General features: G+C 38.8%; 1 protein-coding gene across 1 annotated transcript in view; it reads right to left on the bottom strand.

Moving 5' to 3' along the window:
* Nucleotides 1-19581, bottom strand: part of ARAP2 (ArfGAP with RhoGAP domain, ankyrin repeat and PH domain 2) — a gene marked incomplete at its 3' end in the record, with an annotated part of 198041 nt that overhangs the window by 88111 nt on the left and 90349 nt on the right. Inside the window, 6 exon segments of the mRNA XM_019628086.1 lie at nt 5401-5535; nt 5998-6172; nt 11185-11367; nt 12105-12190; nt 15067-15266; nt 17976-18091. Of these exon segments, the coding sequence (XP_019483631.1) occupies nt 5401-5535; nt 5998-6172; nt 11185-11367; nt 12105-12190; nt 15067-15266; nt 17976-18091 (895 nt within the window).

Raw genomic sequence — 19581 nt, 5'->3', positions numbered from 1 at the left:
CTTGCACAGATTAGGAATTCCACCCGGTCCTCAGACAGTTTATAATCCAATCCAAGAGGAGTGTGTTTGGGATAACAACCTTAGCAGCCATCAAATGGTCCCTTTCAGGTGAGAATCATTTATGGAGCAAAACCACCCTCGGACTAAAGTGATTAAAAAAAAAAAATTTCACAGAAAAACACCGTTTCTGAAATAGTCATGTATGACTGAAAAGGCATGATTCTAAAGTAGCAAAAAGATGCATTCTGATATGCAATCATTCCATAATTCTGGGGGGAAAAAAATACAGCATGAGGAAAGTTATTGAAAGGGTAACTGCCAAAAAACCTATTTGGCCAGAGATTACGATTACACATGATGTCAGAAATGGGAAACAGGATTGCAGGCTCACAGCAGAAGCCAGGCCCCAGGGGTCTCACATGACAGGTGTTCAGGAGTTGGTACCTTTCTCAGTAGACAAGTGGGAGCCATTGGAAGGTCTGAGACAAAAAGTGCCAAATACATGATGCATAAAATAAATGTGAATGCAGAATCTAATTATGTAAATTCTAATGGGAAACAAATGACAGACCTCTTTAAAAAGGTAAGTACAAACTCATTTTAAGTTAAAAATAGGAGCTTCACGAGATTTAGTCCTACAGCATTATCGTCCCTATAACCCTTCACTGGCTTCATTTTTATAAGTGAAAACAGGCCAGAGGTCAGACGAGAGGCACAGATACTACCTTTGAGGATTTGTAATAACAAAGCTGTAATAGGAAATCTTGACGTTCCTTTCATTTGGGAAGCAATGAAAAGCTCTAACAAAATTCATACTGGATTACATTGGTCTGCTTAGGCCAATTCAGACATGCTCTCCTGACTCTGACCTTGAGACATGTCAATACCATCCATGACACCCCGTCTGCTACAGGAGTCTTACTGTTAATCAGTTATCAGACGACATCCACCAGAAGCAAAATTGGGGTCCCTCTCAATGGGTAGCCCTCAGAATGCAAGCTGTTTAATAGGTAAGAGGTCACGGGTATGGTTAGTTGGACTGGCTGTGAGGGTTGGTCATTCCCTCTAGTGAATCTTAATGTTTAAATCAGGGAAGACAACTGTTACTGGAATTTACTCAAGCACAGATAAAGGACTCCAGGAGTGGTCTTTGAATTTCGACTATGAAGTGATGTGGGTACTATGGTTGGGTAGGTCGGTTGTCAGCTACAGCCTGAAGGATATGCCTCAGCTCAAAGGCTCACGGGAAACCAGACGCCGCTCTGGATACAGATGGCCCCTCTGCCGCTCCTCCTCTCCCTCCCCTCTTCATCGTATGTATGTGCCTTGCATTATTCTACACATTTTCTATCCACTAACTCACTGAATCCTCAGAACAGCCCTATTAGGTCAGTTCTATGATCACATGCCCCTTCTTCGTATCCTGTTCACAGGCACAAAATGACTTTCCAAAATCATACAACTACCTAGCATCAGGGCTGGAGGTAGCAGCCAGGCCGTCAGTTTGGAAATCTACCCTGTTAACCACTTCACATGCCGCCCTCTGTGCCTGTGTCATGCTTGTTACATGAACGTCCATTTTTACAATGTATTAGGGTAGAGCATGTTACTTCTTGTAAACATGTGCACAATAAATCTGAGATAGTTAGGGGGAAACTTTATTTTTGGAAACCATGAAATTGTTTCATGATAAAGAATTTCCTAAACTGATGGTATCCGGCATCCACTAAAAATAGAAATACACACTAGGCACCCTTTTCATTTAACATAAATTATAAAACTATGCAAGCTAGGCATTTATAAAACAAGAGCACTTCAAACTTCCTCAGTGCTAACTTATGGAATGAAATATAAAAAGAGATATAGAGTTTCTAGTAAACCCCATCAACCACTTTCTTTTTTAAAAAATCAAACGCTGTGTCAACAAATCAGAGTGAGATGCTAAGGGGGAAAAAATACGGTTGAGGAGAGAGAACAGAAAACAAATCCAGGATGCTATTACTCAGCTCTGTACTTAGGCTTAACAAGAGCTATCCATCTTTCTTTTCATGAACACTAAATTGAGAAGAAAAAGAAAAATACAGATCAGTCTTCATAACCAGAGGCCAAAAGAGCTTCCCATCCTGAAAATCTGAACCGACAGTCGGAAGCCTCCGTAACTCTCTGAAGGACCACATGTATTTTACTCCTCGATTTTTCCTGCGTTTTAATCACTTTGCACTGTGGCGTCCTGACAGGCACTGATGGAGTGCCGCAGTGCAGGTGCTTGCCATGCAGAGGCAAAGGGTGACAACCACACTTTCATCTCTAAATCTTTCCAAATAATTCATCTTTTCCATAAAGCTGGTGCTCAATCACAGTAACAACACTACAGAATCTTGAGGCGGGAGAGAAAAAGAAAAAAACCCAAAATGCCAGGACGTTACGCTTCTTGGTAGTTTTTGACATTTTTCTTCTTCATTTTCAAGTAGGCTCTTTCTGAACAAAATATGTTTTGTGACATCAATTATATATTGTTTCTTGCAGGTGAAATCCAAAATATGAAGAAAATATTGCATTTCTGCACTGGTAGTAATAGGATTAGAGGAATGGTCATTTATTCAACAAAGTTATCACATGGCTACTATATATCAACACTGTTTTAGGCACCCAAGACTTAATAATCCTGGAAAAGCCAGCACATGCTGATGCCTCACTGAGCTTTAATTTCAGAGGAAAAGAAGAAATCAGTGAAGGAGGGATCACCTTCCTGTGCTAAGTGCTACAAAGAGAACGAGCAGCTGACTGTGAAAGAGAAGAGCCAGCAGTGGGAACGCACTTTAGCAGGGCGCCAAAGAGGTCTCTCTGACTAGGTAGCACCGAATTGACCTCTGAAAGATGAGAAGGCGCTAGAATGGGGGGAAGGGGCCTCCTTGCAGAGTGAACAGCAATCGCAAAGGTCCAGGAGAGGTAGAAAGGAGCATGCCATGTTGCAGTAACAGACAGGAAACCAGTACGGCCGGGCATGATGGAGCACAGGAAGGCAGAATATGAGACGAAAGGGAGGTATGAGAAGGACTTGTGGGCCATAAAAGGAATAGGACTATATTCTGGAGTGAGAAGCTGCTAAAGGTACTTGAACGCTGGAAGTACTGGATCTGATTTACATTTGTAACAGTCAGTAAGTTCGCTTTTTGGAGAATGGCTGGGAGGAAAGCTAGGGCAGATACTGGAGGACAAATAAGGGGTGTTACAGACCCTGCAGGACATGTGGCTGAGACTAGGATGATGTTAGCAGGGAAGGAGGTACTCAATTGCTTCATGATCTATTGTGAGTTTGAAATGATAGAGCTTGCTGACAGACTGGATGGGAAGAAATTAAGACCATTAAAGAATACCTTACCAGGACATTACTTTCCAATGAAATATTTTCTGTGTACTACAGAGCAAAGTACAAAAGTTCAATCTCATATTACTTAAAACAGAATGTACCAAAATGAGAAAACATCCCTAATTATACGTACAGAGAATGCACCAGTCTCTGTTTTTTGAAATAAATTTTAACAACAAAAAAAAAATCTATAGTTAATTTATAAAAAATAAATGTAAACAATGACTTAGTTACAAGTTTAAAACATCAATTCATTCATCAAGTGATTAAGAAAAATGACCTATTTCAAGAAAAAACAAAAACAAAAACAGGTAAGTCTACAGGTAGTATAACTACAATTGTCGAAAAAAAATAACTAAAAGCTTATTTTTAGTCTGCAGGGTGCCTATGATATATTGGAAAGCTTTAGGAAGAAAATCTTACATTTCAAATTCCCTATTTCATCTTTGTATAAGTGGTTTTAAGGGTAGGTCTAGATCTCCAACTATTTAGAAGAAATATCCTTAAAAAACTTATAAACTTATTTACAGTCCATCAATTGCCTTAGTATTCAATTACTTTAATAAATGTTATAGTCAATTCACAGATTATTCATGTACTTTCTCCCTCTTTCTGATCAGTCAACTTTTGACTACTTAAGGGTAAACACTGATAAGGAGAACATCTCTGCAAAATTTGACATTTTTATTGATTAGGTTAAGGAAGACATTAAAAACCAATTACCGAAAAGAACCAAAGACATCTCAATCCACACGATAAAAGTGCTCTGCCATCTTAGCATCACCCAGCCATGACACTTTGACCAAGGCCTAAGTGTTACAATAATAGTCATAACACCACTCAGGTGTAAAACTCTGCTTCATGCTGAGCTCTCCATTTTTCATGTGCCAATCAGCACAGCACCAACTATCTTGCAGAGTTTTTATGAGGATTACAATAATGTATGTAAAGTGCCTAAAGCAATGCCTTACACATAGTACATGCTCACTAAAGAATAGCTACTGTTTTCAGAAAACTCTAATATACAGTTAATCCCAATATTATTCTGCCTAGGGATACGATTTTTTTTTTTAATAAAGCATTTATACTGAAATAATCACTTCATAGGCACAGGGATCAGGATTAACACCCTAGAGTGAGTTTTTCATCCTATTGTTAGCTTTATCCAGTAATATAGCTGGATTATACCACCTAGGGAACTCACGCTAGGCTCCGGAGCCTCTGAGCGCCCACCATCAATTGCCCTGGACAGCTTAATTGCTTTCAAATTCTCTTTGTTCCAGTACGACAGATCTCATATTTTCCTGCCTAGATTTCTAAAATTAGTTCAAATACATGCAGCTTGAGCACGATGCCTGTGGCTGAGGCATTTCCGTATCCCTAATGCCCAGCACACGCCTGACACAAGGATGGATAAAAAGCTTACTGGGACCCTGCTCAGATAATCCTCCAAACCTAGGATAGGTTGTTAAATCAAATTAATCCCCATCATTATTTGGAAATCAAGCATAAGCTTTATTTGACTTATATAACACACATGAACGTACGTGCAAGTGCACGCGCACACATGCACGCACGCAATCAAAACAAACTGAATCACTTGATATCACCTAGTATGCTGATAGAATGTTTACTGGAAACTTGTAAGTTCTTCCTACGGGTTGACATTTATTTATATTATCTCCCCAGTTAGGGTGTCTGGCCCTAAAGGAAAGGGCTGAGTTTCACATTTCTTTGGAATAACCCCGACATCCTGAAACAGAATTGGTTGGCCCGAAGGTAGACATCAGTGAATTCTGTTGAGAATTCATTCCACTCAGCATTCCAGCTCCGTCGTCAATCCCTGTTGCAGTTCATAAAATATTAGCTGTGCCTGGAAGCATTTATACATCCTCAAAAAAAATATATTTCTCTACTACAAGATCAAATCTAAGATCTTAAGGGGAAAAAAATACTAAAATTTAACCTAATTGTTTTGATAATGAAATAAAGTTTTATCAGATAAAATCTAAAAGGAGCAGAAAGGATACCTTCAAGCAGTTTTTTCTCTGAAGAGGCTTTAGAAACAGCAGAAGGAGCCTGATACAAAAAGTCACAGAGGAACGTGGACTGGGAAGTCTCTTGACTTAATCCGCCTTCAAAATGAATGTCATGTTGAGGAAAATCTAGAAGAATCAGATAGAAATAATGCATTTCGAATCTAAAATGCAAACAGCTTTCCCTTTGCTTATGAACACGTACGTGAGCTTTGAGCGAGAAGAAACGCTACTTCAAATATGCCACAGAAATAAATATGCAAAGATATTTATTTTATGTTGCAAAATACCTGCAAAAGAAGCACTTGAGCTGTATTTACTATGCATATAGGGAAATCAGATTTAGTTTTGATGAAAACGATTATGTGGGGTTAACTGATTTAATCTTCCATTGGTAAGATTAAAGAAACAGAAAATATTTATTTCCTAAACGTTTTTCCTTAAAATGAAAGAAAATACAGTCTTAAAAATCTTCCAACTTTTGGGTAATTACATTGTTGTCTGCATTGTGATGGTTCTTCTTCTATTTGTGCTTCAGTTACTTAGGGACATATGAGAAGAATCCAGGCTACTGAAGAGACAGGGACTCACCTGAGAACTTGTTGTGGTAGAGAAATTCCATTTGCAGACTCTGCCCTGCCTTCTTGGCCAGCAGGTAGGGGGTGCTATGCACGGGGTCCCCAGTGGTGCACATGACATCTGCTCCACTGAACAGCAAAGCCATTGTTTCTAGAACATCCGGTTTCACTACAGCAGCACACAGAGCCTGGTCATTCAAATAAAACATACTTTTTAAGGGAAGAAAATACCATTCTAGCTATTAAAATGAGTGCAAGTCTGACCATGCACTTATAAGATGATGTTTGTATTCCTTTTTAATGAAGAAATCTAATAATAAGTATGCCCTGAATTAAGTAATCGGCACCAAAGGTCTGCTTTGTAAGAATTTAAGTTATAACCCAAGACCTCCAAGTCTCACTTCATTGTTTTGGTGCTGTGGTGTTCCAAAGTGTCTAAGCCATCATTACTTGTTTGGAAGACATTTTTTATACTTACGTACTATGATAATGACCGGTACCCAGAAAATTCAAAATATTTCAAATGTAATACAATGACATAGCCACTAAATGTTTTGTCATATGAATGTTGTACGTATGTATTTTCCAGCCTAATCAGGATCCGTAGAATCTTTAAATTATTGCTGTGTTTTGGTAATTTGAAAGAATCTTTTGGAGGGAGGTCTGTAGGAAAGAGGAACGGTATGCAGACACAATAAAACATTATTGACATATGTCATCACTGTACCAACAGTAGAACTGCTGGGACCTGATTTCTTTTTTCCTTGCAGTAATAAGCTTCCATCACATCTCTCGTCATCCTCTCTTCCTGCTTCACTTGATTGGCTTCCCATTTGCTTCCAAACCCTCTCTGGTTTTGGCACCCTGACTCCCCCTGACTCTTCAACTTCAGGGTCACCATTTACCTCCTTTCTGACTGGGGCATCTGGATGGATCACTAGTAATTTGCCCTCTGTAATGCAACTTCAGGGTAATCGCTCCTGATCCCAGTGGGAGGCTCAGTGTGAGTGGAGGGCCAAGAAGTCCCAGGACACATTCACACTTCCCACCTGGAGGGTCTACCATTAAAAAAAGCGCCTATCTTTCCTACCATGGTCCAGCTGACCTCCAGTAATTTCCTTCACACCAAAATCAAGACGCCTGGATTCTTGTACCTGACTTTGTACTAATTTGCTAGGTGATCTTAGGCAACCCCACTCTCCTCTCTGGGTCTTAGTTTTTTCACACCTGCAAAATGAAGTTAGAAAATCTAAAAGCTAATGTCCCTTCCACTGTAGTAGTCTTCAACTATTACCCTCCCAATCTAATCCTATGCATTTCTTCTCATGCTCTCTCCCATCCCTCTATTATTTTCCTTCACAGCACTCTGTATGCACAAGGGTACAAGTATTGAATTTCATCTGTTTATGGTCAGTCTTCACTATTGAATGAAGGTCACTCTCACGAATGAGAAACACATCTACTTTTCACTACAGTCGTAGCCCCAGTGCCTAAAAGAGAACTCAACAATTGTTACGTGTGCAATAAATATCCACTCACTACGAACACTCAGTGGGGAAAGGACAGTCTCCTCAACAAATGAAGTTGGGAAACTGGATAACCACAGGCAAAAAAGTGAAATTAGACCCCATTGGACACAACTACAAAAATTAACTCAAAATTTATTAAAGAGTTAAACATAAAACTTGGTACTGTAAAACTCCTTGAAGAAAATGGGTGGTACTCTCCTTGACATCAGTCTTGGCAGTGAGCTTTTTTGGATATGACACCAAAATTACAAGCAACAAAAGCAAAAATCAGTAAGTGGAGTGACATCAAACTAAAAAGCTTCTGCAGGGGGCACTGGTTGGGGGAAGGGGGACTGTCACTTTGTGAGGGGTGAAAAGGATAACTATTGCATTGTTTTGTATACCTGAAACTAATAATAATAAAAATTTTAAAACGTTTAAAAAAGAATTTGAAGACACATAAAAAAAATGTAAAAAAAATAATAAAAGCTCCTGCACAGAAAAACAATCAACAAAATAAAAGGGCAACCTAATGAATAAGAGAAAATATTTGCAAAGCACAGGTTGGATAAGGGGTTAATATCCAAAATATATAAAGAAAACATACAACTCAATTAAAAAAGAAAAAGAAAAAAGCAACCTGATTAAATAATGGACAGATGAACTAAACAGACATTTTTCCAAAGAAGAAATCCAAATGACCAACGGGAACATGAAAAGGTGTTCAATATCTCTAATCACCGGGCAAATGCAAATCAAAACCATAACGAGGTTTCACCTCACACCTATTAGAATGGCTATTATCAAGAGGAGAAGAGATAAGTGTCTGCGAGGAGGTGAAGGAAAGAGAACCCTTGTGCACTGCTGGAGAGCCACGCGGGAAAACAATACAGAGAGTTCTCAAAACTCAAAAAGACAACTATCTTATGATGCAGCAATCCCACTTTTATACAAAGGAAATAAAAACAGGGTATTGAAAAGTTACCTACACTCTCTTGTTCACTGCAGGATTATTATTCACAACAGCCAAGATATGGAAACAGCCTAAGTGTCCATCAACAAATGAATGGATAAAGATGTCACACACACACACACACACACACACACACACACACACACACACACTCATGAATATTTTTCAGCCATGAGATAAAAGGAAATTCTACCATTTGTGACAACATAAATGAACCTTAAGGGCATTATGCTTAGTGAAATGAGTCACACAGAGAAAGGCACAAACATTGTATGATAGCACTTATATGTGGAATATGAAAAAAGCAAACTCAGAAAAACAGGGAGTAGAATGGTGGTTACCAGGGGCTGGAGGGTGGGAGGGTGGGGGAATTGGGAAGACGGTATTTAAGGGTACAAACTTGCAACTAGTAGGTAAATAAATTCTGGAGATCCAACGCACAGCATAGAGATTATAGTCAGTAATACTGTATTACACACAATGTTCTCACTACTAAAAAGAAGTGATAATTATGTGATGTGATAAAGGTGTTAGCTAAAGCTATGATGGCAATCATATTGCAATATATAATGTATCAAATCAACAAGATGAACACCTTAAACGTATACAACATTATATGTAAACTATATCTTAATTTTAAAAAGTATCAAAGTATCTATTCAATAAAATAAATACATTTTTGGAAAAATTGTTGCCATTAAGAGTGTCATATTTAAGAAGCCCAATGTGTAAGTAAATCCTAATAGCTAGGCTTCCCAATAACATTCTTAGGAAGAATGGGATAGTTAGTAACTAATGTAAAACCAACCTAGCCGGCTGAGTGGCTCAGTTGGTTAAGAGCTCGCTCAAGAGTTTGAGCTCTGAGCAACAGCGGTTCGAGTCCCGGCCCGAGCTGAGCAGCTGCTGAGCTGCCAACAGGTGGCAGGATGGCTCAGCTAAAAAATAAATAAATAAATAAATAAAACCTAATGTCTTAGCTCATGGGAACTGTGTGGTGTGGAAGATAAGACCTCATTTGCAGACATCAGTAAATTTATCTACTGATAAGATTCCCATCACCATCAAAGAGAGAAACCATTGGCAGAAGATATGTCCTGGTTCTCCAACATCACCAATGACTTCCCCAAATCCACAAATTCCTATTTATGTACTTATTTATTAGGGACCTCTGGTACACAGAATCAGATTAATTATAACCCTTGGTCTATGATACCCTGTTATCATTATTCCATACATGTCTAGTATAATTGGTCAGTTATTTTAATAATATAATTAGTCCCCACAAAACAAATGTCTTAATAATTACCTATATAAACAAAATCAAATGTTAATAATAACCTATATAAATACATGGTTCCCCACTCCTTCCCATCTCCCTGAGGTACCCTACCTTATGTACCCATCCTGAATCCTGAATTGACTGTGAGCAACTGCTTTACTATCAACTGGTGGCCTCACTTTACTAATATCAAAGATGTACAAAAAAGAAAACTGTAGTTTATGGGAACTAACCCAATAGAAGAGTAATATAAATAAATTGTATATATCTTATAATGTCTAGAGAACTATGAAAAAGGACTTTTTTATATTCCAAAATGTTCAGCATAATGCTACCTACCTGGGGATCCTTCTCTAATAAGTACTGCTGTTAAAGCATACTGAAGAATTAAGAACCATGAAAGCATAAAAACTATAGGCATATAAAAGTATATGTTTTAGATATCTATACATAGAAGAGCCTCCTGACACAGAAGTTGAAACAGCAATTTGAAAAAGAAAGGAGGGAAGGATGCTTAACAAATCCTTTGCCAAAAAGGGTAACAACCAAATGGGCAGCATAAAATGGTCAGAAAAAGATCTGGAATCACTCAGGCAAAGGCAAATGACAGTTCAATCCAAGGGCACTAAACAAACAATTACTGTAACAATAAATTGAGTAAATGATGTTAATTTTGGTACCACCAAGTCAGCAACGTACAAGCTGAAGTTCTATTTGGCATCCTGTCCCTGAAGGCGGAAAAGTTGTCCAAGTTTTTTTTTTTTTTTTTAAAGATTTTTATTGGGGAATTGGGGGGATGGGAACAGTGCTGGGGAATTGGGGGAAGGGGAACAGACAAGTTGCTGTCGTTTTGTTCTTCAGTCTAGTTGTGGAGGACGTTGCTTCACTGGCCCAAGTTGGCACCATCATTGCACTCTTCCCGGGTGAGGCACATCAGTCACCGGCTTCTGGACGGCCGCTCACTGCGGCTGCTGGCCGCTCACGCTGGCTGCTGGCTACATACGGTAGCCCATGGCAACCCACTGCCACAGGGGCTGCAGCCCACGCCGTCGCCAGCAACTCACGGCTGAGCTGTTGTTCAGCATCTTAGCTGTAGAGGGCAGTGTCACTGGCCCTCATATGTGGGATCCGAACCGGGGCCCTCTGGCGTCCCAAGCCAGCTCTTAACCATCGCGCCACTCGGCCGGCCCAAAGTTGTCCAAGTTTTAAGAAAAACGGGGTTTACCTAAAGTTAGCTGCAACCTCAGTTATGGACGAAGAGTTTACCTGCTATTGGTATAGAGCCCTTAAGTGAAACCACGGGACAATCACTGGTGCAATCTCACAGAAGAAAATAAATTCAATTAGTGAAGTATTTTTTTACATCTTTACAAAATCCTTGGCACATGTCTTTTTAAAAAATATTAAAATCCATGTCTATTGTTATAATTTATCGGGTACCTTATTTAACTCTTCTTTGGTGAGAGATGCCAAAAGGGTTTTTCTGAATCTTCCTTCTTTGTACTTCTGAGTGATAAAGTTTTTTCTCTTTTCTACTGGTGAGTCCATGTGTAATTCTTCATCTTTTTGAAGATTACCAGCCCAAAAGTCATTTGCTCTTTTATTTCCGATGACAATAAAAAGCTGAATTATCAAAAAATTACAAAACATATCAGTTCCTAAAATGCATTTAAATCTGCAGAAAACTGACTCACATTACAAATTAAAATGTAACAGTATAAAATATGCAAAAACACAAGAAAGATTCAACTCTCTCAGGAAGATGGAGTGTGAAGGCAGATGCTATTTCTATTTTAAATACAGTCTAGGGGCTCTTAATTGTGGTAAAAGATGAGCAAGTAAAGAAATTGCAAGCCACACAAATTACAGCAAAAGCATTATTATTTTTTGAAGCTCGCAAGGCTGAGTAGGTGGGCTAATGCGGCTGAGAGTGGTGCTAAAGCCCAGGCAGAAAATGGAATCTGGAGACAGTAAATTAGACATGATCGCAGCTAATGACTGAACTTGGCCAAGATAAAGAATGCTAATTTTGCCCAATGTTTTCATCACTTTTCTAATATTTTATCCATGCTGGTGAAAAAGAAAGAACGTAAATTCTGGCTTAACAGAACAGCTGCCAAGCCTTGAAAAGTAGCTATTACTAGTAAAGCTCCCTGTACTTTTATTTTTAAAATAACTATCTCATTTAGGAAGCATTCTGAAAGTTAAAGTAGAGAGCTGTTACTATCAAACAGACTGTAAGCCATTTTTATAGTGTGGTGAAAACTTAATCAAAGAACCCCTAAACAAAGGCATAGCACCCCCCCGCATGCCTCCTCCCAGACCTCTGCTCACCACTGCCCCAGTTAAATCCGACTTACCTCGATGAGTTCATTGCTCCAAATGCTGGCATCCATTTTGAGACTTCTAACCTTGGAATCTTTTGGTCCTAAAGATCTATGTTGTCCTGAAGTCAAAAAACAGTTGCATTTCAATTTTAATTCGTATGTAAATGAATTCTATGTTTTTTTTAATGTATATGTACAAGTACATGGATGTGTGTATTTATACATATTTTCAACTTAAAGCGCACAAATATAGGATTTCCACCCTACAGGAGTGGTGGTAATTATATAGAAATCATAGGCAAGCACAGTGAGGACAGCAGCAAACACCTTCATCACCCACCACCCTGTACTGGTATAAAACTACACCTTTACAAGTGTGTATACATGGATATTTGTGTGTATGCTTGTATGTGTGCATGTGTACATACATATAATTTTTCCATCATTTGGCAATTAACTAGAAATCGTAGGTACCTGAAAACATTTTATAATGGGTCTGTGTAAATTACATGTATATGAATACAGATATTATCCCTCTACTCTCAAAAAAAACTAGCTACAACTTTAATAAATATGTACTTAAAAATCTGAAGTGAATTCTTTATTCTGTTAGTTTGGAAGAGAATATTGAGAAAATAACAGCCAGTATTCTAGTCTCATCAATTCAACTCTGCGGTATGAGTCACCCATTACTGGGCACTCAGGCACATGTCAGATGCTTTCTTTCTGAGAAGGAAAAAAGGTATACAAGACATTATCCTTGATCATAAGGACCTTTTGAATTCTGAGCATGAAAGCTTATTCTCTCTACATTAGGGAAGAGGCTCCTTTCCTCCCTTCTTTGAGATGGAAACCACTCAGAGCACAAAACCCTAGAATTCCCATGACAGGAATTTGCACAAGTTCGCATTTTAAATGACTTCCTAGAGGCAACAGGGGTCAAACTTTGAAGTACCAGTAGGAAAAACCGGGAGAGATGCTGGAGTAGCCTAGACAAGAAATAACAGATGCTGAGTTGAGTCAGCAGGAAGAGAAACAAAATGGAGGACAGATATAGAGACACTGAGCAAATAAAACTGATGGGACTTGGTGGACTTGAAGGGAAGGACAAGGGTCAAAAGGGTCTCTCGGGTTTTAGGCTTGAATGTAAGGTGGATAGTACTGCTTCGGACAAAGATCTGGGATATAGGAGAACGTACAGCTAAAACTGCAAGGAGTTGGGCAGCAATGAGGGCTCCATTTTTAACATGGCATTTTTGAGGTATCTTGGGCAAATCCAAGGAGAGATTCCAGTAGAATCTCTACCTCTATCTAGGTAGACAGAACAGTGTGGTTTCCAAAAGAATGAGCATCATCTGCTTAAGTGAGTGCTGAATTTCAATGATAAATATCATCACTCAGGAACATCAGAGTGAAAGAGAACTGAGGATGTCATCCAAGGGGACACACATATTTTAGGAGCAGGCAGAAAAAGTAACTTGAAAAAGGGTGACCAGAGTAGTAAGAGTACAACAAGAGGCAATGGTCTCCCGGGAGCTGAGGGAGGATGTAAGTCATGGAGAGACAGATTGGGCAAGAGTGTGAAACGCTGCAGAGAAGGCAATAAAGACAGGACCTGACCACACAGAAATGGAGTGTTAAAATATACATTAGTATATGTGGTGACAATATTTTTACTGGAGTAGAAAGAAAAGGAGGCTGATTACAATGCCGAAGAAAAACTAGGAAGTTAAAGAAATGAGGAAAACCTGTGCAAACTACTACTCTTGAAAGTATTTGTCTATTAAACGAAAAAGGGCCAGAGATTGCTACATAGAAGGGAAGGAGGGGTTGTCAGGACGCCAGTGTTCACAGGACACATTAGAAACCACGGGTGAATAGTTACAGAGAGAGGGAATAAGTGATGGGGTGAGATCCTAAGGCGAGAAGAAAGGGAGCAGAAGAGCAAGAATGGCCTTGGACAACACTAAGGCTCTCTCTTCTAATGAGACCAGAGAGGAGAAAACGGTGGGAAAAAATGCAGGGCGGGACTAAATGATGCTTTTTGTTGCTGCAATTGATGGTGTTGATCAGCTCGTGAGGAAGTCTATCCTCATATGATGAGAGACCTGGTAGCATGGAGATGGAGAGGAGTGTTGAGGGTTTGAGGCACCTGTCCTTGTCTTTGCTTGAGCTGAGGCAGGGGCTCTTCCTCTCTGTTCTGTCAGTGAAACCTCTACTCTACTCTTGCCCTATGACCCTCTATTGTAATTACTATTTATATATTTGTGCAGGAAATGCCACATCTTATACACCTTTTTAATCCCCAGCACCAGCACATGACCTCACAGAGCTGAAAAGATGAAGTAACGTTTGGGCTGTGGCTAGCTTTCTCCAAGACCTCCATGATCACATGCCTAAGCTGGGGTCCACTGCCTCCACTCACTTGGACAATTGTCTGAGCTTCCAAATACAATGAATGAGCTATCAGATAGTCTGTAAAGCGTTAAGGTCACAGTGAGAAAACCAGTGATAGCCCTGGTTACTCTCATCAACTTCAATACGCCTGGAAAATGCTTCTATATAACAGTTCTCATTGTAAGAGATAGATCCAGCGCACCAAGTTTTACAGCTCAGAACAACCTTGATGGGAAAAATAGGTCTTCCAAAATATGACTGGGGAAAAAAGGACAGATCATACAAAAAGAGCAAGCGCATTTAGGGGACATTCTGAAACACATTCACCTAAAATCTAAAAATTTCAACACTTTTAAAAATCCATACATGGACCAGTAGGCACAGCAAAACGATTACATGCTTAAAAATCAATTTTTATATCTAAGTCATGCATAAGAGAAGTTTAGAATTGCATTCCTAAAATTGATTTCAATGTAATAAGCTTTCTCTGTTGTTATTTTTCACAACCATTAGCTGGGAGACATTATGTATGACAATAAAGAGCATTCAGTGCCAATCTACCACCACACGGTAATGAGCCTAACTGATCGCTAATTACCTGCACACTTCTTACAGATGACAACACAGAGATTGATAGATGCCCAGTCAGGGTCCGGGGCTTTACAATCTGCACAGCTCCTGTTGGACTCATTGAACCAAATCTTCTCAGCTACTTCATAATCAGAGAGAGTTTCTGCTATCGATTGCTGCACAGCTTCAATCCACTCCTGTTTCTCCTTTTCAGACTCAGCTGTAAAGCTGAAATAATTAACGTTTCTGCATTATCGGTCTCCCTTGTAAAGGCCAATTAAGCGGTATGTTCAGTTTGCATATTCATCTCACTCACAAATTAAACAGCAGCTGAAAATATGCCTTCCAGGCAGTTGGATAGTCTTTTCTGTTAAAAATCATCTAATTTAGAAATCCATTTTTTTTCTTGAATTTTCCACATTGCTTATGACTTTGTTTACATATCTTGAACCAAAATTAACACGCATATTTTTCTGACCAACATATAAAAGTTGCCTTGTTAGGTCAAAAGCTTAAATGAGAGGCCATGTTTCCTAAGCAGCGATGATGTAACAATCAATAGGAAACGGGAAGAGTTTCAGGACTATAGGATTATTTGGCCAAGAAAGAATGCCATGATAGTCTGAAATTATCAAAACACCCACCAGAAATTTAAATGTTTTAGTATCAAAAATGCATTCTTTTTTAATTAGAAAAATGTACAGATGGCTTTAAGAAACTGAGAAATCAAAAGAGTTTTAAGTGATTATTATTCTAAAAGAATTTGAACTCATTTTTAGCCATGTTTTGATCTATTCTAATATGTAGTGTGTACTGGGTACCTGAGTGAAGGGATACAACATTAAACATCAGTTCAATCCTTCAAGAAATATTTCCTGAGTATCTACAAAGTGCCAGGAAATGTGCTCCATACTCAGTCAATGGCTCACAGAATGATGCCTCGCATTAAAATGTTCTGTTCTGAAGATGAAAATGCTTTGAAATATAATGAAAATAACAGACGACAAACATTCTAAACAATCTATAAGAAAACTGAATGGCCTAGATGGATTATGTTTTTTGAAGTGCTTTACAGTTCCATTATCATGACACTATTTATGAAGTTCTTAGTGGTTTCTGTTTCTCAAGATTGGTCACAGCCAATATGGTACAATGAAAAAGGGATATTTGGTCTTTGCCTCTGGTTCCTGGTACCCAGCTTCCAAAATTCTTGGAATTCCCTGAATGATAAAACTGTCTTTGTATGCTAAGGAGATAACTTGTGGCTGGGGGCCTAGGCAGATTCAGGATGGGAGATGGTCACCAGAAAGACCAAGGTGTGATTAGAGCTGAAACTTTCAGTCAGCCGAAGCCCTGACCTCGGGGTAGGGGGGAGGGACTGGCCATTGAGTCAGTCACCAATGGCCAAGGATTTAATCAATCATGCCCATGGAATGAAACCTCAAAAAAGCAAACAAACAAACAAAAAAGACTCTAATGGAGCTCCTGGGTTGGTGAATACACTGCAGTGCTGGGAGGGAGGTACACCCAGAGAGGGTCTGGGAGCCCTGTACCACTAACCCCCTGCACCACTAACCCCTGTACCTCTAACCCCCTGTACCTTGCCCTCTGCAGCTCTCCCATTTGGCCACTCCTGAGTTGCATTATTTATAATAAACTGGTCATAATAATTAAACTGGCTCTTTTGTTCTGTGAGCCATTCTACCAAACTATCAAACCTGGGTGAGAGGGAATCATGGGAACCTGGATTTATAGCCAAGTTGGACAGAAATGTGGGTTCCCTGGGAACCCCATACTTGTGGCTGGTGTCTGAAGTGAGGACGGTTTGTGGGACTGAGCCCTTAAACCTGTGGGGTCTGATGCTCATGCTGGTAGCTAGTGGCAGAACAGGATTAAATTATAGGACACCCTGATGGTGTCCAGAGTTGGAGAATTGGTTGGTATGAATAAAAACCCCACATGTTTCGTATCACAGTGTTGTGAGTAAAAAAAGATCAGCCAGTGTCTACATTTTCAGTTATGGTTTGAGTCTGCATATGTGAAAATAAAGCTTGTTATTCTTCATGTGATCATTTATTACTTACAATTTGAGCCAGTAGACATATCTTGATAGGTAAATTGACTACAAGACTTGGTAGTATTTTTGAAATTTCTAAGTAATTGTTAGTCCTTCAAAGGCCTCCGACAATTACCTCTGACCTGCATAGTACCCTGTGGTATATTGATTATTTGTGACAAATGAATTAATATGCTTGAACTCCACAGACACTGACTGATGCCTCTTCTGTGTATTAAAGCTATGCAGTCATTATAGGTTATTCACACATATTGAGAACATACATTAAGTTTTCTGTTTCACTGTCATAATGAATCAATTACTAGAATACCATAACACAAGACATATAACAAAATGCTAAAGTATTTGGTCAGTAAGTGCCGGGAGATCCACTAAATTTAGCATCATTTTAAGCTGGAGTTCCTTTTAGGAAATTGTTTATGGAGCAATTATAATTAGAGATGGATCTTAAAGGAGGGACAGTATTTGATGAGTCTAAAAGGTAAATAACGATACAGATTAAAGACAACATATTATTCTCTTTTGATTTTATTCCTTCAAAATGTGAAGTTTTCATATATTTGTCAATAAAGAAAAATTAACATACTCACCAAGCCTACTAAGGAAAATAGGTATTAAGAAAAGAAATGACTGAAATCTCATGAAATTAGTATCTTTTCAGGTTGCGTGATTATTCAAGTCGCTCTTACAAGGTGTTTACATACAATGACTAATAAATTAAACAGTCTGGAAAAGAACATCATTTAACTGAGTGTCCTACAAGAAAGAAAAACACCACTAGCAATGTGTAAGTGCCCCCCCCACCCCACCCCTAGCTTTCCTGCAGTAGTATAAACACAAAATGTTTAAATACCGCTTACCTAAAACTTCTGTAGGGGGTGATTATTTCGAAGGATTGTTTCACAGTTCGGTCCACTTGCTTTATATTTGCTACGTTCATAGGAATTATGGTAATACCAAGTCCGCTCTTAAAATCCTAGTTTGAAGAAGAATATAAAAAATAAGAAACAAAAATATGGATTTGGAAAATACAACTGTATTCTCTAAGACCCAATAAATCCTACTAAATTTCACTACACATATGTATATGGAATTAAACAATTGATTAAAAATGCATTGAGAACAGTTTTTTTTTTTAATTTTAGGTAGTCACTTTAAATACATGATAACACAGTTCCCATTCTAAGCTTGACAGCTGGGCTATTAATAAAGTACGGTTTCTTTCACATGAAACATAAGTTGGCTGGGACACAGGTCTTGAACTACACGTGCCTGGCTTTTAAAAGTTGGTCACTTTTTCACCTTTATCCATTCAATAAAAGAAACGAACACTTACCATGTTAGAAAGTGCTCAGCAGTTTCTAGGTAGAGAAACCAGCTGACACAGTGAGGTTACTATTTATAGTAAAGGAAGGAAAAATCAAGGCTCAAGAAGATGAAGTTACATGGAAACGTACACACTAGACAGGGACTGAAACCCAAGGCATCCCTCTGTCCGCTGCTTCTGTTTCACTGTGTGGTGTTAACCGCTGCTCTGTCACATTATTTTTCTCACTGACTCTCAAACACAGGCATTACTGATTTTACAATTTTATCTCAGTTCCAATATTTTATTACTTTCCTCTTCCTTCAATTAGATTCTTAAAAAGCTCCTCTAATGCTATTTTTGATATGAAACCTGCCATTTGTTCAACACTTACAGCCAGCCACTGTGTTTGGCTTGTCTCATAAAAATTAGAAATTGTTCAAAAAGCTACAGGATCTGCATTTTAAAAGCATTAAAGGTGGCCATATATTGTCTAGTCATAAGGGTCTGGGAATTTGATTAACAAATGAATAATCTCAACACGTTAAAAACATAATCTGTAAATAAAAAAAATGAATTATCTATGTGAACAGGTGCAGATTAAATGTGCTCTGAATTCCTAAATTAAATTATGATGAGGGAAAAGTAGCCATACTACAGGCTGACTACAAAAGTATTGGTCCATTTTAAGTGAGGACGCTTTCCGGCAGAGGCTGTGAAAATAACAATTCACAGGCCTTCTTCTCTCTGTCTCTCCTGCTATACAGGCCAAAAGTAAAAGTACTATTTTCCCATTCCCCTTGCAGCTAGGAGGGGCCATATGTCATACTTTTGTCCAATAAAATATAAATAATTCCTGGCTTGGGGTCGGAGGGTGGAGAGAAAAGCTTTGGAAAAAGAAAGACTTTCACCCCTTGCCTTTCCATCTTCTTCGGAAATAACATCTCGACACACAGAAGCCATTTTAGAATGATAGAATCCTTGAGATGAAAAGCCTCAGGACAAATTCTTGTACTCTGAGGATGCCAGAGTGAGTTAAAAAATAGAAAGCACCTTGTTCCCTGGTGGCACAGCCCTCCAGCGCCTACACCAAGAGATTTGTTAAAACAAATACATCCCTAGCCAGTGAAGCCATCTTTCAGGTTTTTGCCATTTGATAC

This window comes from Hipposideros armiger, unplaced genomic scaffold (genome assembly GCF_001890085.2).
Source record: "Hipposideros armiger isolate ML-2016 unplaced genomic scaffold, ASM189008v1 scaffold_747, whole genome shotgun sequence".
NCBI classification, from domain to species: Eukaryota; Metazoa; Chordata; class Mammalia; order Chiroptera; family Hipposideridae; genus Hipposideros; species Hipposideros armiger.
Note: the sequence above shows the minus strand (reverse complement) of the source record. Positions and strands in the feature narration are given on the sequence as shown.